Source organism: Megascapheus bottae, chromosome 28 (genome assembly GCF_031878675.1).
Source record: "Megascapheus bottae isolate mThoBot1 chromosome 28, mThoBot2.hap1, whole genome shotgun sequence".
Lineage (NCBI taxonomy): Eukaryota > Metazoa > Chordata > Mammalia > Rodentia > Geomyidae > Megascapheus > Megascapheus bottae.
Window position 1 is genome coordinate 15,381,265 of NC_143536.1, and position 23,547 is coordinate 15,404,811.

At 42.8% G+C, this 23,547-nt stretch overlaps 1 protein-coding gene across 2 annotated transcripts in view; it reads right to left on the reverse strand.

Moving 5' to 3' along the window:
- Positions 1-23,547, reverse strand: part of Dgcr2 (DiGeorge syndrome critical region gene 2) — a 69,459-nt gene that overhangs the window by 22,361 nt on the left and 23,551 nt on the right. Inside the window, exons 1-3 of one of the 2 annotated variants that reach the window (XM_090320611.1) lie at positions 16,365-16,476; positions 6,268-6,337; positions 1,541-1,668 (exon numbers count right to left, since the gene is read on the reverse strand). In XM_090320611.1, coding sequence (XP_090176737.1) covers positions 1,541-1,668; positions 6,268-6,337; positions 16,365-16,382 — 216 coding nt within the window. In that variant the 5' untranslated portion in view covers positions 16,383-16,476. Of the gene's footprint in view, positions 1-1,540; positions 1,669-6,267; positions 6,338-16,364; positions 16,488-23,547 lie in introns of those variants that run through there. The other variant, XM_090320612.1, reaches the window with a different exon arrangement.

Consider the following 23,547-nt stretch of genomic DNA (forward strand, 5'->3'; position numbering starts at 1 on the left):
ACACCAGTAATAAGACTTGAACTCAGGATTGGAGTGCTTATACTTCCTGTACACTTAAGCCACGGCTCCATTTCCAGCTTTGTGTTGTTAAATGGAGCTGTTAAAAGTCTCGTAGACTTTCCTAGTTAGCTTTTGGCATAGTTCCAAAACTCTACCCTTAGATCTCGGCCTCTTGAGTAGCTAAGATTGATGATAGGTGTGAACCACTGGTGTCCAGCTTATGCTGATTTTATGTAAGTGTGTATGTATGTCAGTTACTTATTAATCAAGGCACAGAGATTACAGGAGGGAAATGGCAAAGTAGGCCCCTGAGCAGCTGAGGCCTGTCCGCAGCGCTGTAAGGATAGCAAGCTGGACAGCACTATTGCTAAGGTCTCACTAGTTACACTTGCCTATGTGAGACTAGCTGCCAACCCTAGAAGAAACATAGTAGTATGGGGGTACAGGAATGGTGTGCCAACTGAGTGAGTGAACATAATAACACTGCAAGATTCCTTCAAACCTATGAGATGCATTCTTCCTCAACACCCTCACTAACTTCTCAACAGACAAACAACTGGAGCCCAGCGAAGAGAAAGAATCAAGAGGAGTTCTGGGGCCTGCAGGTGGGTGGCTTTCCAGTGCTTCTTTCCTCAAGACAGTGTTAGGTTTCCATAGAACCACTGTGGCTCAGTCTAGCCCAAGGCTGTGGTTTGGCAGCACAGGCTGGCATCTCCAGGTTCCTGAGATCCTCCGAGTGCTGTGTCTGGGGGATCAGATGTCTATGTTCTGCGGCTGTAGTAACCTGTTAGGACATTGTTTTTGTTTTATGAAAATGCTTGAACTGCTTGACTCCCTGCGTGTGGTGTTTTCCTGGTGAACAGGACCACCTGTGTATGGTGCTCTCCTTTAAAAGCTCAGCCCCACGGAAGGCGGGGCTGTTCTAGATCAGCCCGAAGGGTGGAAAGTAACCGCTGCGCTGCTATTAAACTGACTCCTAGCTTCGTCCATTGAGTGCTGGAGGGTTTGGGGATTCCACAATAGCTAGGATATTACATAGCAGGCAAGGGGCGGTTCTTCTTACTTCAGCCCTAGCAGGTCTTCATACCTAAGTGTTTCAGCATGAGCATGTATGCTCAGCATAAGGCTTTTTCCTATCCTCAATCCTTAACTTTGTTATTCTTTCAAAATTTAACAGCACAGGTTATGAGTTTAAAATGGAAGAGGGGAGGGGACTTCCCATGGGGACTCTACCTAATCTCCCAGAACTGATTTCTCATCTATAAGAGGAATAATACAGCTAGCTTTGAAAGTTCCCAGGGCCAATGCTGACCAGCCCTGCAAGCTGCTTTGGAGCCTGGGTACAAGTCTCACTTTACTATTCTACAGCTCTAGTCACCATGCTGCCTCCTTCATCCCGCCCCAAACATCTTCAAGTTGCTTTAGGAAACAACCATACCTCCCAAAATGCAATGGGAAGGCTGGTGGCTGAGTCTCTGGCTGCAAGTTTGAGGTGCACTACACACTGATGGACATCACGACTAGGGCAGGTCTGCAACTTACTGCTGAAGCGGACTGGCTGCGCCACATTCACTGAGTGGAAGTGTGTGGGGTCGCCTCCTTTGGTCCGCCCCTGTCTCGGATCCACAGCCTCCTTCCCATGGTAAAGACGTGCCTCCCCAGTTACTTCTGAAAGCAAAAACATGTGCTGTTAAGTCTCACTGGTATAGCAGCCAGAGCATAGCCTGGCAGTTCTTTAGCCACTGCCAATTCAACAGCCACTCATTTCACAGTACTACTGTAATATCCCAGCCATTGGGGAGGGGGCGCGAATCCCCCAGCAATAGAGTCACCAAACTCAATGAACTGAGCTAGGAGTCAGTTTAACAGCAGTGCAGTGACTACTCTCCACCTTCAGGCTGATGGGAGAGCAGCCCCAAGCTTCAGGGGGGCTGAGCTTTTAAAGAAGAGCATCACATACAGGTGGTCCTGTTCACCAGGAAAACACCACACGCAGATGGTCAAGCAGTTTGAGTATTAAAAGAAAAAAAACCAAAAAACAGATTGATTTAGACAGCTAAAACTGACTGGTTATTACACTATAGGGCTGGAAAGGGTTAAGATGTTAGGGAGACGCAGGGTGTGGCAGCAAAGTAAAATTTTCTGGTTCACTTTGGATCTCAAAAAGATGCTAATAACGTATGGGTCACATGTGCTTCTTATAAGAATTATTCCTTGAGCTGGGAATGGTGGCTCATGCCTGTAATCCTAGCTACTCAGGAGACTGAGATCTGAGCACCAAGGTTCAAAGCCCAGCCTGTGCACAAAAGGACCTGAGACTCTTATCTCCAATTAACCTCTAGAAAACAGGAAGTGGGGTTTGGCTCAAGAGCTGAAGAGCTCAGGGACAGCGTCCAGGCCCATAACACCCCCCCCCACACACACACAAATTATACCTTGACTGTCTTCTATCATTCTTTTTTGCTTGTGTCATTATTGGGGCCTGAGCACTGTTCTTTGGCTTTATTTCATTCAAGGCTGGTGCTCTACCACTTCATGGACTTTCCTGCCTAAGTTGGGTTTGAACTGTGATCCTCAAATCTTAGTCTTCTGAGTAGCTATGATTACAGGTATGAACCACTGATGCTTGGCTGTTCCTCTCTTTCTTTTGGTTGGGCATGGTACTTGAACTGGGGCCTGTAATAACCTATTAAGCTTAGTAAATTGTTTTTGTAAAAAAAAAAAAAATGCTTAAGCTGGGCGCAGTGGCTCATACCTGTAATCCTAGCTACCTCAGGAGGCTGAGAGTTCTGAGGATCAAGGTTCAAAGCCAGCCCTAGCACTAAAGTTTGTGAAACTCTTATCTCCAATTAACCATTAGAAAACCGGGAGTGGGGTTGTGGCTCCAGGGATAGGGCAGTGGCATTGAGCTGAAGTGCTCAGGGAAAACCCCAAGGCCCAGGGGTAGGGCGTAGCGTTGAGCTGAAGAGTTCAGGACAGCACCCAGGCCCAGAGTTCAAGCCCCACCACCGACTGACCAAAAAAAAAAAAACAGAAAAGAAAAAGAATCTAGGACAGAGGAGGGGGAAAAGAAGGAAAAAGTCACTCAGAAAGACTGCTTGTTTAGTCACATGGGCACCAAGACAGGTATATGGATACTATCAGATTGAAGCTGTCTGGAGTCTAGGTTGAACATTTAACCAGAAAGCCAGGGGAGTTCTTTGCCAAATGGATTTCCCTAGGGCTCAATGGATAACTTCACAGCCCTTACTCCCACTTTCTACCCACTCAAATTTATCACCTCATTTATTCAACATTCATCCCATGCTTGCCAGCATAGACACAGGCCTTTATCAGCAAGTCAAAACCCTGTCTCAAAAAACAACAGCAACAACAAAACCCATTTTCAAGTACACTTCAGCCTCTCTCCAAGTCAGGAACGAAACCAGCAGGACAATCTCTATAACCATGGGGAGTCTACAAAAGCTTCTGTTCTAGCTGGCTGCTGGTGGCTCACACGTGTTATCCTAGCTACTCAGGAATCTGAGATCAGATAGGAAAGTCTATGAGACTTGGGCTGAGATGTAGCTCAGTGGCAAAGCACTTGCCTAGCAAGTGCAACGCCCTGGGTTCAATCCCTCGTACCAAAAAAGAAAAGACAAAAAAAAAGGAAAAAAGTTAAAAGAAAGTCTGTGAGACTTTACCTCCAGTTAACTACCAAAAAGCCAGAAATGGAGCTGTGGTTCAAGTATAGAGTGCTAACTTTAAGGGGGGGGAGGAGGGAAGGGGAGAAAAGACTAAGGAATAGTACCCACACTCTAAGTGCCAGGACTGCCACAAAACAAAAATAACCTTTATTTTTGTTTATGTGGTATCAAGAAATCAAACTTAGGGTATCATGCAGGCTAGACAAAGCACTCTACCACTAAGTCACATTGTCACATTCTTTTTTTTTTTTTTTGCCAGTCCTGGGCTTGAGCTCAGGGCCTGAGCACTGTCCTTGGACTTTCTCAAGGCTAGAGCTCTACCACTTGAGTCTCAGCACCACCTCTGGCTTTTTTCTATGTATGTGGTACTAAGGAATCAAACCTGGGTCTTCATGCATGCTAGGCAAGCATTCTACCACTAGGCCAAACTCCAGGCCCTAAGTCACATTCTTAACCCAAATCAATCTTTTCTAAGCCAAATTTTCCTGTAAAAGTAAAACCAAATATGATACACCAGACTTACACAGAGTCCATGTCCCCAAGGCCAAACTGGAATAGGTTCTGGGCTCCCTGTGAGAATGACTAGCTGCATGTTCCAGAAGTCAGGGACTAGAAGAACCTTCCACTCTGGCAATGAGGTCAGGCACAGACAGTGGGAGAAGCCGCAACACCTCTATATTTAGGAGCCTGCAGGTACTTCAGGTCCATAGCAGTGAAGAACTTTGAAGTCTACTGGGTTTTGCACATGGAAATTGCACTAGGAAGGCAGGGATTCCAGGGCCCAGTGCAGATGTTATATCCTGGCTTGGAGTTTACCCTGGCAGTCTCCATATCAGTAAGAATGTCCTCATTGCTCACCATCTTTTTACAGCCAATGAGTATCCTCAGCAGACATCAGGAAACACATGTGAAAAGCCAGGAGGCTAGATGAGGCCTTGACGGCAGATTGTCAGGGAAGTAGAGAGAAGCCAAGATAAATAGTCTGGAAATGACTATAAACAGAAAGCACTGTTGAAAATGCTGAATGGAAGCTGATGGCTCACACCAATAATCCTAGGAAGCTGAAGATTGCAGTTCAAAGCCACTTTGGACAGACAAGTCTTCAATTAACTAGCCTTAAAATTGTTTCACTGTAGATCACTCTAGTCTTTTTTTGGGTGGGTGGGTCATGGGGCTTGAACTAGGCCTGGTCACTGTCCCTGAGCTCTTCAGCTCAAGGCTACCACCCTGCCCCTGGGCCTGAATATTGTCCCTGAGCTCTTCAGCTCTAGGCTATCGCCTTACCCTTGAGCCAAGACCCACTTCCCCTTTTCTAGAAGTTAACTGGAGATAAGAGTCTCAGGTCCTTTTGTGCCCGAGCTGGCTTTGAACCTTGATCCTCAGATCTCAGCCTCCTGAGTAGCTAGGATTACAGGCATAAGGAATTCTAAGAAAATGTTTTTTTATAAAGTTATGAGTTTTGAATCTTGTCTATACAACACACACACACACACACTTTTTCCTAGGGAGAGAGTGCCATTAAAGTTTGAGCTCAGGACCTTGTGTTTATGAAGTAGCACTCATTACTTGAGCCATGCACCATCCTCTTTCGCTTTTAGTTTTCAAGTAGTGTTTCACTTTTTGCCTGGGCTAGCCTCAGACACATTCTGTCAGTCTATGCTTCCCACACAGCTGGGAATACAGGCATGTACCACCATACTTGCACCATATATAATTTGTTTAGCCAATCCTGGGGCTTGAACTCTGGGCATGGGTGCTATTCCTGAGCTTCCTCCACTTCTTCCACTTGCTTAAGGCAAGTGTTCTAACACTTGAGCCACTGTGTCACTTTGGCTTTTCTGAATAGTTTTATTGGAGGTAAGTCTCACAGACTTTCCTTTCTGGGCTAGCTTCAAATCATGATCCTCAGATCTCAGTCTCCTTAGCTAGGATTACAAGTGTGAGCCACCTGTGCCCTGCTGCTTATATTTCTACTTACATTCGAAAAGTAAATTAAATATCTTATACAAACAATTTTGTGGCTATACTTAAAAAAAAAAAAACATGTAATTATATTATGTGAAGAGGCAAAAGTGAAAAGGAACAAAGTCTGTATATGTTGAGTAAGGCACAGTACTTTCTACAAATGTTTTTGGTCTGAGGTTGTAGAATCCAGAAAGACTAGTATAATCTCAAAATGATTTTGCATTCATTGCAGAATTGGCCAAATTTGTAAATATGTGGAAGATATGGGGACCAGGGTCTTGCTGCAGAAAAATAAGGCGCAAATATAAAATGGGAGGTAAGAACTCTTGTGTAGAATAGAATCAGATGGATCAATGAATATGAGCTAATAATAAAAAAGAAAAGATGTCTAGCTCTATCTACAGACACACCAGCCAACACTGAGATGTCAGTGTTTGTTAATACCACTCCCTATAATGGGAGAATACTTTTGGGGAAAAACAGCCAAGTCCATGCTGGGGCAGGTACAGTATAGGATGAACCTATACTGGCACCTTATACTGCCAGAAAGCAATGAAGAGGAAGTAGGAAAGCTTTTTATAAAAAGAGTATCCTTGCCAAGTATGGTGGCACATACCTATAATCCCAACACTCAAGAGGATGAGGCAGAAGGATCGAGAAATCTGGGCTTCATAGTGAGATCTTGTCTAAACAAAACAAAACAAAACAGTGTCATAAAATGTAGTGTGTGTGTGTGTGTATGTGTGTGTGTGACAATTACAGAAATTGGGTGTTTTAAACCATTACTGTTGTAGTAGCTACAGATAAAAATCATCAATACAAATGAATACAACTTGGTATGAGGGGAATCCAAGCACACATAGAACAACATTCTATAGATTATGTTCTCATTGCCTATTTTACAAACTGCTTTTCTTTTCAATACAACAAGAGAAAAATATTCATAATAGAAACTTTTAGTAGATGTGAGTGCAGCCAACTGAGGAAACCCAACATTTAAAAAACAAACTAACCTCTGAAATGACTGATGAGCCATGTAGTATTCTTGCTTAATACAAAAAAATTGTGAGCAGACAAATCTAAACTAAGGAGATTCTACAAAAGAACTTAACTTATACTCTCAAATATGTCAATGTTACCAAGTGGCTCACTCCTGTAATCCTAGCTACTGAGGAGGCTCATATCTGAGCACTGGGGTTTGAAGCCAGCCCAGTCAAGAAAGTCTATGAGACTAACAATTTTTTAAAGGTTTTATTAACATTGATTTTTACATCGTATTTCAAATGTCATATTTAACAAACAAGTATTCAAGAAGGGAATCTCTATATACAATCACCGGCACATAGAAAGCTGAGGGTTTATATGACATAGATACATATTAATCTATGTAATAAAACATTATGTCTGTAATATAGCCTATCATATATTTTTATGTCTATTTAGTTATGTTTATATCTCCAAGACCTCCATAACCTTGGGTACCCAAATACTGAGTCATTGCTCTTGTACTGTTCCCACCAGCAGTGCAGTAGGGTTCCTTTCTCCACAACCCCATCAGAATTTGTCAGAGACTAACAATTTTAAAAAGCTGAAGTGAAGCTGTGCTCAAGTGGTAGGTTGATAGCCTTGAACAAAAAATCTTAGTGATAGTGTTTAAACCCTGAGTTCAACTCACACACACACACACACACACACACACACACACACACACACACACTTGAGATCTGAGGATCACAGTTCAAAGTCAACCAAGGCAGGAAAGTTGTAAGACTCTTATTTTCAATTAACTAGCAAAGAGCCAGAAGTAGAACTGTGGCTCAAGTAGTAGAGCAAAGAAGGCTCAGGAACAAAGCCCAGGTCCTGAGTTCTGGCCCCGGGGTGTGTATAGTGGTGGTGGGGGGGTATACATATTTTTTTATTTGTACAGAAACAAACACACTTTCTATATACAGATGTATGTGTATATGTCTGTGTATGTACATGTCATGAAAGATCCACCTCTATCCTCAAAACTAACTGTAGGGGCCAGGAGCTTGCCTAGCACATATGAAGCCCTAGGTTCAATTCCTCAGTACCACATACATGGAAAAAGCTGGAAGTGGTGTTCTGGCTCAAGTGGTAGAGTGCCAGCTTTGAGAAAACCCAAAGACAGTGCCCAGGCCTTCAAGCCCTGGGGAGAGAAGAGGGGAACTGTAGCCAAGTGCCAGTGGCTTGAACCTGTAATCCTAGCTACTCAGGAAGCCCTGAGATCTGAGGATGGGGATTTGAAGCCTACCCGGGCACAAAAGTCCATGAAATTCTTATTTCCAACTAACCACCAGAAAACCAGATGTGGTGCTGTGGCTCAAGTGGTAGATCGCTAGCCTTGAGCTGAAGAGCTCAGGGACAACACTCAGGCTCAGGGGCAAAGTGGTAGCTGTGAGCTGAAGAGCTCAAGGACAGTACCCAGGCCCTGAGTTCAAGCCCCACGATCAAAAAAAAAAAAACCTTCTAAGTTTAGGATGATAAAAAGTTTAAATTTGGGCCGGGAGTTTGGCCTAGTGGTAGAGTGCTTGCCTAGCATGCACGAAGACCCAGGTTCAATTCCTTGGTACATACATAGAAAAAAAAAGCTAGAAGTGGTGCTGAGGCTCAAGTGGTAGAGAGCCCAGGACTGGCCAAAAAAAAAAAAAAAGTTTAAATTTGGACTATGTAAATAATATTATAGTAAATTTTTTGCACATTGTTAGATGAGAGCATCTAAGAGAAATGTCAAGGTATTCATAACACTTTGAGTTCAGAAAAACACACAGAATAACTATGGCACAATATAATCAGCTAATGGGTCTGGGTAAAGATGAGATGTGCAAATCTATAATACGTCATACTAGAAGATGAGGGTAGTGGATGAGCAGCTAGACACACCCAGGTCCCTCCCCATACCATTGGCGATTTACTAGTGAGAAGACAAAATAGGAGGTCTTCCTGGATGAGAATACCATTGAGCTCAACGTTAGGGTTCTTTATTCAGAGAGAGGAGACAAACCCCAGGTACTTACTCGACCGAAGTCCCTGAAGCCCAAACTATAGACCCCAAGAAAAACCTGCCTAGTCCAAACAAAACACTCCAGCTGACTGACTCTCCAGGAGTATCACCCAAAAGGACTCTGAGTACCTCTGATGCAGACCAGCAGAGGAAGGTCCACCAAACCTCTGAGAAGAGCCTTCAAATGAAAAGTTCATCCTCTCTACCACTTGCTTTTAGCAAATCCCTTACCTTCTGCCAATCTAAAATCTGGAAATTGGTATCTTGCTACAGTATTAAAACAGAATTATTTTGGGAGGGGACCAGTCCCGGGGCTTTAACTCAGGGCCTGGGCGCTATCCCTGAGCCTTTTTGCTCAAGGCTAGCATTCTACCACCTGGACCAACACTTCCACTTCCAGTTTCTATTAGTTTATTGGAAGTAGAGTCTCATAGACTTTCGTGCCTTGGCTGGCTCTGAACCATGATTCTTAGATCTCAGCTTCCTGAGTAGCTAGGGTTACAGGTGTGAGCCACCAGTGCCTGGTAGGAGTATCTTTTTTCTATGTCTAATCACTATTCTAGGAAATTCTTTTTTTAAGGTATACCAATACTAGGGCTTGAACTCTGGGCTTGGGATTTCTCCCACCACACACCTCACAGCTGGTACTCTACAGTCCCTTTTTGCCTTTCAAAGTAGAATCTCCACTTATGCTTAGGCTGGCCTGGGCTGCTATCCTCATATTTATGTTTCCCTTTGTTGCTGGAATGAGAGATAGGGGGACACTATGCACAGTCATTATCTGAGGAGAGAGTCTCAAAACTTTCTTTTGCCTGGGTTGGCTTCAAACCTCCATCACTAATCTCTATCTCCCAAATAGCTAGGATTAGAGGCTAGAGCCACTATACCTGGCTTTCTGGTATTCTTTGATAAACAGAAGATCTTAATTTTAGGGCCAGGAGTATAGCCTACTGGTAGAGTGCTTGCCTAGCATGCACAAAGACCTGGGTTCAATTCCTTGGTACCATATACACAGAAAAGCCAGAAGTGGTGCTATGGCTCAAATGGTAGAGCCCTAGCCTTGAGAAAGCCCAAGGACAGTATTTAGGCCCTGAGTTCAAGTCCCAGGACTGACAAGAAAAATCTTAATTTTAATGTAGTAACGTTGGTGATCTTATTTTAAAGTTAGCATTTTTGTAATAAAAAATTTAATTATAGAAGTCATAAAAATATTATTAATTTTGCTTTAATTTACCCCCAAACTGTCATTTCTGTATGCTATTAGTTATTTAATTTCATTCTTTTTCCAACTGTCACAGGAATGAGAAATCTGTCTTGCGCCCAGTCACATGTACTTCTACCACTGTCATTTATCATGCTTCTTGGGCCAATATCTGACAGCTTCTGTCTTATGGGCTAGTTGAAGTCTCCCTAAAGCCAACTTTAAACTTTGATCTCCACAGACAAGTATTCTATCCACGCTTCTTTAAAGTGGTCTAACAATATCAGTACTATACTCTTCCCAACATTTTATAATCACCTTGTTACATTTCCCATAAAACCCTCTGGAGCTTTAGATGGAGCTGCACTGAATCCATAGATGAATATAAAACTTTAACACAATGAGTCTTCCTAGCCAAGAACACTATTTACTTTCGATTCTTCATTAATAAATCTTTACATAATTTTCCATCAAAAAATTTGGGATTAGCTGGGTGCAGCGGCTCACATTTACAAATCCTAGCTACACAGAAGGATGAGATCTGAAGATTATAGTTCAGAGATAGCCTAGGCAAATAAATCCAAGAGATTCATCATCAATTAACTAGCAAAAAGATAGAAGCAAAGATATAGTTCCGATGGTAGGGTACCAGTTGTGAGCAACAAAACTGAAGCCTAAGTAACAAGTTGGGAACATAGTTCAGTGGCAGTGCATGCATTTGGCAGTTATCAAGTCCTGGATTTGATCTTCAGCATTAAGAACAACAGCTGTTTTTTAAATTGGTCATGGGGCTAGAACTCAGGATCTGAGCACTATCCCTGAGCTTTATTTACTCATGCCTAGTGCTCCATCACTTTGAGCCACAGTGCCACTTCTGATTTTCTGGTGGTTAATAAGAATCTCACAGACTTGGGGGGGGGGAGGGAAACGGGTACCAAGACATGTGAAAGGGTATCAATGTATGTGAATTAATGCACCTTCTATCTGGCAAATATCATGTAACCCTTTTACTAATTACAATAAAAAAAAATAAAAATAAAAAATAAAAAAAAAAGAATCTCACAGACTTTCCTGTTTGGGTTGGCTATGAACCACAATCTTTAGATTTCAGCTTCCTAAGTAGTTAGGATTGCAGAAGACTGCCTTTAACACCTGGCATGAAGAACAAACTTAAATGTCTTTAATTTCTATTTATATCAAAGTTGGTTCTGCTACTATACTTTTGGTGGGAATGTAAACTGGTTCAATCAATCTGGAAAGCAATATGGAAGTTCCTTAAAAGACTAAACAGAGCCAGGAGTGTGGCCTATTGGTAGAGTACTTCTCTAGCATACATGAAGCCCTGGGTTCAATTCCTCAGTACCACCTACACAGAAAAAGCCAGAAGTGGCACTGTGGCTCCTGTCATAGGGCTCTAGCCTTGAGAAAGCTCAAGGACAGTGCCCAGGCCCTGAGTTCAATCCCCAGGACTGGCAAAAAAGAAAAAGAAAAAGACTAAGCATCCAGCTCACTCCTGGATACACTCAAGTGATCACAAATAAGAATACACTAAAGCTACCAGCAGAACTATGTTCATGGCAGCATTAATTACCAAGCTAAAATATGCTCAGATGCCCCTCAGTAGATGGGTGGACCAAGAAAATATGGTATAGGCAGGCCCGGCTCACGCCTATAATCCCTATAATCCTAGCTACTCAGGAGGCTGAAATCTGAGAATCAAGATTCAAAGCCAGCCGGGGCACTAAAGAACTTGAGACTTTTATCTCCAATTAACCTCTAGAAAAATGGAAGTGGGGCTTGGCTCAAGGGTAAGGAGGTAGCTTTGAGCTGAAGAGCTCAGGGACAGCACCCAGGCCAAGTTCAAGCTCCATGACCCACCAAAAAAAAAAAAAAAATATATATATATATATATATATTACATACAAATAGTATATATAACCAATGGAGTTCTATACTTCCATCAGAAAGAGTAACATTACCCCATTCATAAGGAAATGGAAAGACTTGGAAAAAAATCTTATTAAGTGAAGTAAGCCAGACCCAAAGAAACATAGGCTCCATAGTTCCTTTCATTTGTAATAATAAGCATATATCTAGGATAGTCCTAGCAGAAGAACACAATAGCTATGTACATATGACCACAATAAAGTGATACTAATTAAAATGACCTCTGTGATATGGAAAGGAGGGTTTTTTTTTTATTGTTGTTGTTTAATGTGGTTTTGTTTTTCTTTCTTGCGTGTGTGTGTGTGTGTGTGTGTATACTGTTGCAGTTATTTCTTTTTTTCTTATTGGCCTGTTCTGGGGCTTGAACTCAAGGCCTGGGCACTGTCCTTGGGCTTTCTCAAGATTAGAGCTCTACCACTTGAGCCACAACACCATTTCTGGCTTTTTCTATGCATGTGGTACCTAGGAATCAAACCCAGGGCTTTATACATGCTAGGCAAGCACTCTACCACTAGGGCCAAACTCCTGGCTCCCAGTTTTTCTTTTCTCTTTTTTCTCCACTGGTTTACTCACTGTAGTTAGTTTCTGATTTGGATACTCTTTGTCCTGTATATGTTTATTTGATTTGGGGAAGGGAAAGGAAATCACAGAAACAATGGGACAAAGGGTGACCCAATGCAACAGCAATACGCACAAGATACTATGTTGGAAATGTACTTTACAACTTGAGGGGGAGGGGAATGGGGGGAGTGCAAAAGGACTGGCCAAAAACAGAGCAGGAGATATGTGGCTCACAAACAGAGAAGGAAATATGTGGCTCACTGGAGTGGTAGAGCACAAAAAGAAACTCCCCAGTTAAGCGATGGAAACAACCCAGATCCCCTACTACAGATGAATGGATACAAAAAATGTAGTACATATGCATACAATGGATTGCAAATGGATGAAACTCGAGCCAATCATGTTGAGTGAGATAAGTCAAGACCAAAGGAACAAACGATGATATATGATCTCCTTGATATGTGGATATTAGATCCAAATAATACAAGAGCAATGACTCAATATTTGGGTACCCAAGGTTATAAACATGGTCTAATTACATAGACATAAAAATATATGATGGGATACATACACACACACACACACACACACACACACACACACACACACACACACACACACTCTATAGACATAATGCTATATAGACTGATATTTATCTATGACACAAACCCTCAGCTTAATTTTAATTATGTTCTAAAATATATATGCCAGTGATTGCATAAAGAGATTTCCTTCTTGAATAATTGTTTGTTAAACATGACATTTGAAATAAGATGTAAAAATCAGTGTTGTTAAAATCTTTCAAAAAAAGAACAAAACTCCCCTGTCACTGAAATTACTGATTGTCTCAAATTTTCTTTGTTCCTGTAGTTTTTGGTATTCTTACATTCTTTCCCATCATCCTTTTAGTAGCAGGACAATCAAATAACCTGAGGGATCACTCCAGTTGTCCAGACTGAGAAGGACCATGGTTTTCCATAGAATTAAAGTCTCCATACATAGAGGAAGACCATGCTTTACAGAACTGATGGCTAACTCCCTACTCCCTTCCTTTCCTTTTTGTCAGTCATAGGGCTTGAACTCAGGGCCTGGGTTCTGTCCCTAAGCTTTTAGGCTCAAAGCTAGAGCTTCAAGCCATAGCTCCGCTTCCAGTTTTCCGGTGGTTAATTGGAGATAACAGTCTCATGGGTTTTCCTGCTTGGGCTGGATTTGAACTGTGATTCTCAGCTCTCAGCCTCCTGAGTAGCTAGGATTACAGACATAAGCCAATGGCTCCCAGATCCCTTCCATATAAGAATTTTCTCCTGGGGGCTGGGAAGATGGCTTAGTGGTTAGAGTGCTTGTCTAGCATGCATGAAGCCCTGAGTTCGATTCCACAGTACCACATAAACAGAAAAAGCCAGAAATGGCACTATGGCTCAAGTGGTAGAGTACTAGTCTGGAGTAAAAGAAGCTCAGGGCCAGTGTCCAGGCTCTGAGTTCAAGCCCCAGGACAGGCAGGCAGGCAGGCAGGAAGGAAGGAAGGAGAAAAAAAAAAAGAGAATTTTCTCCTGTGTACTTTTTGAGGGGGGATGGAGGAAAATACTAATTTGGAGCCCATAACAAAACAAAACAGAATTTCAGTAATTAACTCCGGAAAGTGAGAAAAAATAAGTATGCTGATCTTTGTATATTTTTATAATTTATTTATTTATTTTTGCCAGGTCTGGGGCTTGAATTCAGGGTCTGAGGACTGCCCTTGGGCTTTCTCAAGGCTAGTGCTCTACCACTTGAGCCACAGCACCACTTCCGTCTTTCTCTATGTATCTTAGATTCCTAACATGAACACGAGGAAGTACTGAACTCCCTAGCAGAATTTCCTCACATGGATCAAAGGAAGCCGGTGAAAGCCGGATGTAGCACCTTGGCTACATCCTCAACCACAGCCATACCTGACGTTCTCAGCGCCTGTGTACACAGCCATTCTTGGTTAGTATGCTGTATCAGACCTTACATCCAGAGAAACACCACTCCCAGCACTGGCTCTTTATGTGATTATATTTTTTGATCTGGGGAAAAATATAACAGCCTCTATCTAAGTGAAGAGCTTATGCTTCCTCTGTGCCAAGCCATGTGGTTTGAAGGGCAACAACTATGACCACCATTGTTTGTGGTGGCCTTAAAAGCTAAGCTGGAATCAGTACCTCACACCTATATAATTCTAGCTACCCAGAAGGAGGCTGAGATCTGAGAATCATGGTTCAAAGCCAACCCTGGCAGAAATGTCTATGAAACTAAACTAAAAACAAAAACAAAAACAAGGGGGCCTGGAGTTTGGCCTAGTGGTAGAGTGCTTGCCTAGCATGCACGGAGACCTGGGTTCGATTCCTCGGTACCCCACATACATAGCAAAAAGCTGGAAGTGGTGCTGAGGCTCAAGTGGTAGAGCTCTAGCCTTGAGAAAGTCCAAGGACAGTGCTCAGGCCCTGAGCTCAAGCCCAGGACTGGCAAAACAAAAACAAAAACAAAAACGGCCAGGAGTGATAGCTAGTGGAAAAAGAAAAAGCAGCAGCAGCTCAGGGATAATGCTCAATCTCTAAATTCAAGCTCTAGGAGACACACACATATCCCACAAAGTGAAGCCAAACAGCAAGTAAGTGGTGTTTCCATTTGAAAGGAAGCCAAGATTCATTTAGTTCTTTCTTCCAAAACCTCCCAGGAAAACTAGAATAAAGTATAACCTTAACAACATCCCTGAGCTGTGTCTATGCATGGCCTATGCGTCCTCACCAGGATGACCAACCATGAAGCATTTGTGGCCCAAGTGCTGGGAGGTCCAGTCTTTCTGGGTTTTAATTCAAAGAACAAATCTAAACTATAGAGCAAGTCCCAAAGGGTCCTGCCAGCCCACAACCAACTCATATCCTTCTTCAGAAAAGCAAACAACAACCAGAGGCATGTCTAACCTGAGTCAGGGACAAAGGCTCAAGTGATGATCAAGAAGCCCCTTTAAGCTACATTCAGTTATAGTTCTACCATTCACCCCGCTCTCTTTGCCAGTTCTGAGGCTTGAACTCTGGGCCTGGACATCTTTTGCTCAAGGCTAGCATTCTATCACTTGAGCCACAGTCCCACTTCCAGCTTTTTCTGTGATTTAATTAGTCTTAAGAGATCTTCCTGCCCTGGCTGGCTTTGAAGAATGTCCTCAGATCTCAGCCTCCTAAGTTGTCCTCAGATCTCAGCCTCCTAAGTTGGTAGGATTACAAGTGTGAGCCACAGGAATTGGGCTTTCTCCCTTTTCTTTTTCTTTCTTTTTTTTTTTGGTTGGGCTTGAACTCTGGGCTTGGGCATTGTCCCTGAGCTCTTCAGCTCAAGCCTATTGCCCTATGTCTGGGCCTGGGCATTGTCCCTGAGCTCTTCAGCTCAAGGGTACCATCCTACCCCTGGAGCCACAGACCCATTTCCCATTTTCTAGTGGTTAACTGGAGATAAAGAGTCTCAGGTCCTTTTGTGCCTGGGCTGGCTTTGAACCTTGATTCTCAGATCTCAGCCTCCTAAGTAGCTAGAATTACAGGCGTGAACCACTGCATGCACCCGGCTCTCCTTTTGCTTTTTAAGAGACAGGATAATACTTCTTGTTACCAAGTCTTACCTTAAATACTTAGGCTAAAGCAGTCTTTTTTTTTTTTTTTTGCCAGTCCTGGGCTTGAGCTCAGGGCCTGAGCACTGTCCTTGGACTTTCTCAAGGCTAGAGCTCTACCACTTGAGCCTCTGCACCACTTCCGACTTTTTTCTATGTATGTGGTACCGAGGAATCGAACCAGGGTCTTCATGCATGCTAGGCAAACACTTTAACCACTAGGCCAAACTCCCGGCCCCCTAAAGCAGTCTTTTGAAAGAGAGGTAGAGACAGCACAGATTACCAGGTCCTACCTTTCCACTTTTCACAAGCACCAACGAGGACAAACAAGTGGCCCATGGACACACTGTACACACTCACCTGGACAGTCAGCTTCATCGCTCTTATCCTCACAGGCTGCCAAGCCGTCACACTGCCACAGGAGGGGGATGCAATGGATGGCACCACTCTGACAGGCAAACTGCCCAGGGTTGCACCGCAGCTCTGTAGAACCAAAGGGTGAAAGACTATTGAGGAAGTACCAGGAGACACAAGAAACCTGGAATGTAAGGCTCTGCGCCTCACAAGTACCAGACAAGGTGGGCCAGAGACTAGACAGCTGCCCATAGCCCATGAACTTGGGATGGCCTGGATACTCTCCGTCAAAGGAGGACCAAGAACATCACACTACAGCAGTGTGGCTCCTACTATCATGTAGGTCTTGCATGAGGAAAGTTATATGGAACTTTAAGAAATGGAGCTCCCTAACACCACCACCAGGAGTGTGCCACTGCCAGAGAGAAGGTCGGTGAAACTATTCCACCCCTGGGGCTGGAGACAAAAAGCTGGTTCCTTGGGGTCAGGAGTTTGGCCTAGTGGTAGAGTGCTTGCGTAGCATACATGAAGCCCTGCGTTTGATTCTTTGGTTACCACATACACAGCATTAGCCTTAAGAAAGCTCAAGGACTACTGGGGGATGGAGGGCTAGTTCTTTGAAAAAATTAAAAAGATTGACAAATCCCTAGTTAATCTGATGAATAAAAGAGAAAAAACCCAAATCAATAAAATTAGAGATGAGAAAGGAAATATTACAACCAACATTTAAGAAATTCAAAAGATTGAGGGACTGCATTCAAAACCGATACTCAAGGGTAAGATGGAAAATCTAGTAGAAATAAATTCTTTTTTTTTTAAGTTTTATTTACATTGATTTTTTTTTTTCTTTTTGTGGGTCATGGAGCTTGAACTCAGCCTGGGCGCTATCCTTGAGCTCTTCAGCTCTTCAGCTCAAGGCTACAGCCCTACCCCTGGGTCTAGGTATTGTCCCAGAGCTCTTCAGATCCAGGCTACTGCCCTACCCTTAAGCCAAGCCCCACTTCCTGTTTTCTAGAGGTTAACTGGAGATAAGAGTCTCAGGTCCTTTCGTGCCTGGGCTGGCTTTGACCTTGATCCTCAGATCTCAGCCTCCTGAGTAGCTAGGATTACAGGCATGAGCTACCATGCCCAGCTTAACACTGACTTTTTTTTAATATCATATTTCAATGTCAAGTTTAACAAGTATTCAAGAAGGAAATCTCTATATACAATCACTGGCACATAGATTTTAGAACATGATTAAAATTAAGCTGAGGCTTTTTATGTCATAGATTCATATCAATCTATATATCTATAGAGTATATAGCCCATCATAGATCTTTATGTCTGTGTAGTTATGTTTATATCTCCAAGACCATGTCCATAACCTTGGGTACCCAATATTGAGTCATCGCTCTTGTAGTGTTTGGATCTAATATCCACATATTAAGGAGACCATGTGCCTTCTGTTCCTTTCGTCTTCACAGAAATGGATAAATTCTTACAGACATATGAGCTGCCTAAGTGGAAGCAAGAAAATGTAAGCCACTTAAACATAACAAGCAATGAGGTTTTCCAACAAGGAAAAGTCCAGGTCCCAAAGGATTCACAGCAGAATTCTACTAAGATCTTTAACTAAGAACTGACACCCGGTTTCCTCAAACTTTTCCAGGAAGTAGAAATGGAAAGATCACTACTAAACTCATTCAGTGAAGCAGTATGACATTCATCTCCAAACCAGGTAGAAAATGTGGCTTAGTGGTAGAGTGCTTGCCTAGCAAGCATAAAGCCCTAGTTTTGACTCCTCAGTACCTCATAAACAGAAAAAGCAGATAGGGACCAAAAAAAGGAGAACTATAGACAAAGGGTGAACAAATGCAGCAACGGTACTCACTGGGCACTATATTGATAATGAACTATAAAACTTGTGGATGGGGTCCCGAAGTTTGTTCCAGTGGTAGAGTGCTTGCCTTAGCATACATGAAGACCTGGGTTTCATTCCTCAGTACCATATACGTAGAAAAAGCTGGAAAAGGTGCTATGGCTAAAGTGGTAGGGCTCTAGCCTTCAGAAAGAACAAAACAGCATTCAGGCCTTGAATTCAAGACCCAGGACTGGCAAAAAAAAAAAAAATCCCCTAACAAAAAAACCCCGCCAGGCAGGCACAGTGACTCATGCCACTCATGGCCTGTAGATCTTTTTTCTTATTATAAAGGTAATGTGCAGAAGAGTTGCCATTACGTAAGTCAGGTAAAGAGTACATTTTTGCCATGTGCTGGTGGCTCATGCTTGTAATCCTAGCTTCGCAGAAGGCTGAGATCTGAGGATTGTGGTTCAATGACAGCCCAGGCAAGAAAATTCATAAAGCTCTTATCTCTAGTGAGCCACCAGGAAATTGGAAATGGTGCTGGGACTCAAAGTGGTGGTTTATTAGTCTTGAGTTTAAAAGATCAGGTACAGCACTCAGGCCCTGAATTCAAGCCCTACAACTGACCAAAAAAAGGAAAAAAAGTACATTTCTTTTGGGATAATGTCATCCCTTTCCTCACTCTCTCCCAGCTTTTTCCTCCCAACCCATCAAGATTTTTGGCTTTTGTTTTTTTCCCTTGTGGGGCTTGGGGCTTGAACTTGCCTGAGCACTGTCCCTGAGCTCTTGCTCAAGGTTACTGCCTTATCCTTAAGCCAAGCCCCATTTTCTAGAGGTTAATTGGAAATAAGAGTCTCAAGTTCTTTTGTGCCCGGGCTGGCTTTGAACCTTGATCCTCAAATCAGCCTTCTAAGTAGCTAGGATTATAGGCGTGAGAAACTGTGCCTGGGTTTCAATGTACTTATTTTAAAATGAGCTGTGTAGCTGGGTGCTGGTGGCTCATGTCTGTAATCTAGCTGCTGAGGAGGTGAAGCAGGCCTGGGTGGAAAAGTCCATGAGATTCTTGTCTATTTTTTTTCCCAGTCCTTGGACTTGAACTCAGGGCCTGGACACATCCTTGAACACTTTTGTTCAAGGCTAGCACTCTGCCATTTGAACCACATGATTTCCAGCTTTTTCTGTGTATGTGGTACTGAGAAATCAAACCAGGGCTTTGTGTATGGCAAGCACTCTATCACTAGGCCACACTCCCAGCCCTCTTGTCTCCTATTAACCAGCAAGTGGCCCAAAGTAGAGCTGTGGCTCAACTGGTAGACTGCCAGTCTGGAGCAAAAAAGTTCAAGGTTGGCAACAAGGCTCTGAGTTCAAGATCCAGAACTGACACCAAAAAAAGGAAGAAAGGTAGCTGGGAACATGGTCTAGTGGTAGACTGCTTGCCTAGGGTATATAAAGACCTGGGTTCAATTCCTCGGTGCCACATACACAGAAAAATCCTAGTGTGATGCTGGAGCTCAAGTGGTAGAGTGCTAGCCTTAAGAATGCCCAAGAGGGGCCAGGAGTTTGGCCTAGTGCTTGCCTAGCATTCACAAAAGACCCGGTTTGATTCCTCGGTACCACATGCGTAGAAAAATGTCGGAAGTGGTGCTGAGGCTCAACTGGTAGAGCTGTTGCCTTGAGAGATCCCAAGGACAGTGCTCAGGCCCTGAGCTCAAGCCCATGACAGACAAAAAAAAAAAAAAAAAAAAAAAGAAAAAGAAATGCCCAAGAACAATGTGCAGGCCCTAAGTTAGAGTCCCAGGACGGGCAAAGAAAAAAGAAAGAAGGGAAGAAAAGAACTACATAACTTGAACATTGGAATAGGAGGAAAAAAGTGGAGGAGAACAAAGAGAGGTGATATTGACCAAGAAGTATTGTACTCATAACCTGAAGAGAAGAAGAAGAAGAGGAGGAGGAGGAGGAGGAGGAGGAGGAGGAGGAGGAGGAGGAGGAGGAGGAGCCGCCGCCACAGCCGCTGCTGCCTGGCAGAGGGGCTCATGCTCATAATCCTAGCTACTTAGGAGGCTGAGATCTAAGGAATGCTGTTTGAAACGCGTCCCAGGCAGGAAAGCCCATGAGACTCTTATCTCTAACTACCAAATGAGCTAGAAGTGGACCTGTGGCTCATGTGGTATAGCACTGGCCTTGAGTAAAATAGCTCAGAGATAATGCCCGGGCCAAGTTCAAGCCTGGGACCAGCACACAATGAATAACAAGAAGAGATGGAGCCTAGTGAGAGGCCCACTTTCACTATGTGTCATATACTTGGTCTGTTCCTGCCTTGAGAGGTGAGCAATCACTCACAAATACTCTTGCCAGAGATCCAGACCAGTGAAACCATCCACTTTTAGACTGAACCTCCAAAATCATTAGCCATTACTTTCTAAATACCTATGTCAAGTTTTTCAATGTAGTATACAACGCTGACTAATACTACTCTGTACTGACTTAAGGAAGACAAGGATTCTAGATCAACAGGCAAGGAGACACACATGCCCTACAGATTTCTGACAGAGTAAATGGAGGAAGCCATGGTATAATCAAACAACAACATGAAGGAGACAATCATCTCCAACCAAGGGGCTCTGGAATATTTAAAGGTGGTGTGTGAAACAAGGTTTCTAAGGAAAGGGATGGATCAGCAAGTATGTAGTATGTGATTAGAACAATACTACAGGAAGAGCAGGACTTAAAGAGGCATCAAGGAGTTAGAAGGCAGAGGAGTAACACTTTAAGTTCTAAAAGAAAAAAATTATCAGCCTATAAATATAAAGGAAAAGTGCATGGTGTATTGTGAGGTTTACAACATATGTCTAAGTCTAATTCTGACACTACTACTAAAGCTGGAAGAGAAACAAAAGCATACTGCTTAAAATCTGTCCTTGGAGGCAGATTGTGCTAAAGATGGATGTCTCCAGAGTAACCCAATCTAAAAAGAAGCATAGCAAATAAGCTAACATTTTTTTATATGGAATAAAAAATACTCGATCTAAAACTGGGTAGTGTGCTTGCCTAGTATTCATGAAGCCCTGGGTTTGATTCCCCAGGACCATATACACAGAAAAAGCCAGAAGTGGCTCTGTGGCTCTAGTGGCAGAATGCTAGCCTTGAGCAAAAAGTGTGCAAGGACAGTGCCCAGGCCCTGAGTTCAAGCTCCAGGACTGACCAAAAACAAACAAAAACAGTAATGAACAGATACATACATCTGCACAGTTGAATCTCAAAATGAGTAAAAGAAGCCAGTTCTTATTTAAAAGAGTTCCTTCTAGTGTGGTAGATCACATCTGTAATCATTAGCTATTTGGAATTCAGGGATTAGGAGGATCATGATTTAAGGCAAGGCATGAGACAAGCTGGGCACAATGATATACACCAACTACATGGTAAGTACAGGTAGGAATATAACAGTCCAAAGCTGGTTAGGGCAATAATGTGGAGAAAAAAAACAATCATGTAAAAGCAACTAAAGCAAAGAGCTGGAGGAACCAGGTAGCTTATGCCTGCAATCCTAGCTACTCAGAAGACTAAGATATGAGAATCACAGTTCAAAGCCAAGGCAGAGCAGGAAAGACCACGAGACTCTTATCTCCAATTAACCAACAAAAAGCCAGAAGTAGAGCTATGTGTAACTCAAGTGTTAGAGTGCTAGTCTTGAGCACAAAAGCTCTGGGACAGGGCCCAGACCCAGGGTTCAAGCCCTAGGACTGGCACAGGAGAGAGAAAGGGTGCCAGGGGAGAGATAGAGACCATGCACACTGGGGGAGGGGAACATGACTCAAGTATAAAGCAGCTGCCTAGCAAGCAAAAACCTTTGCACTTAAACCTCAGTACCACTCACCACACACACAGTTTCTACTACATAACACCATTTATGTGAACTTCTAAAAAGTGCCCATTGATCTACAATGAAAAAGGAGGTCAGGAAAGGAAGAGTAATAGAAGGAATTATAAAAGAGTATAAGGGGCTGGGTGGGTCACACCTACCCTAATCCTAGCTACTCAGGAGGCTGGGATCTAAGGATGGAAGTTCAGAGCCAGTCTCAGCAGGAAAGTCTATGGGACTTTCATCTCCGAAAAAAAACAAGTAGAGCTATAGCTAGTGGTAGAGCACTAGCTTTGAGCACAAAAGCTCAGGGACAGCACCTAGGCTGAGTTCAAGCTCCTGGAAAACAAACAAAGCCACCTATCATAAGGATGAATATGATAACATATATATGCATGAAAATATCAAAATGAAAAGGGAGAAAACAAGATGAGGGGAGGAGGTGGAGGAAAATGGGGCCAAAAACACGAGAAGGGGTATCAATGTTTGTGAAGTAATGCACCTTCTATCTGGCTAATATAAGGTAACCCTTCTATTAATTATAATAAAAAATGTCAAATAAAAAAGAAACCCATTAAAAAGAAACAAAAAAAAATCTATCCTAAAGAAGAGTGCAATTCATTGATTTCCACAACAGAAGTATACTGAAAACATGCTGGAAGGTATTAGGCTGAAAGGGCTGGATGTATGCTGTTGGCCTAGATCTGCCTGGAACTGAAGAACATCCTTATGAAGATTATAACTGCCATAACCTGCTTCCTCACCTGGGAAAACCAAGCTATCTCCTCTAAAACAGATGAGCCAGTTCTCTCTCACTAGGTCAGACCCAAGCCCCATGTGTGTGCCAAAGAAGTTTCTGATGAGGGAATCAGTCTGTGTTCCTAACAATTCAAGTACCGGAAACAAATCATGCTTTCTAAGGTATCCTAGGGCTTCCAGGATCAAGTTAAAAATTTCTTAAAAAAAAAAGTTATAGGTGGGAACTGGTGGCTCATGCCTATAATGATAGCCTTATATAAAAATTAACTCCAAATGGACCAAAGAGCTAACTTAAGAGCTAAAATTATAAAACTTATGTGAAACATAAGGGAAAATACATCCTGATACTGAACTTAAAATATTATTGGATAAAAAAGCAGCAAAAAAAAAAAAAAGACAATATAGATTTCACAACATACAGACTTTTACACATTTTTGGGACACCATCACTGAACAAACAACTCATAGAGTACGAGAAAATAAACATTTAGACTATACGGCCTGGAATATGGCCTAGTGGTAGACTGCTCGCCTAGCATGCACAAAGCCCTAGGTTTGATTCCTTGGTATTGCATACACAAAGCCAGAAGTGGTGGTGTGGCTCATGTAGCAGAGTCCTAGCCTTGAGAATGCCCAAAGACAGTTCAAGCCCCAGGACTGGCAAAAAAAAAAAAAAGTACTATATATGAAGAACCATTAAAACTTGATAATGCTGGATGGTGGCT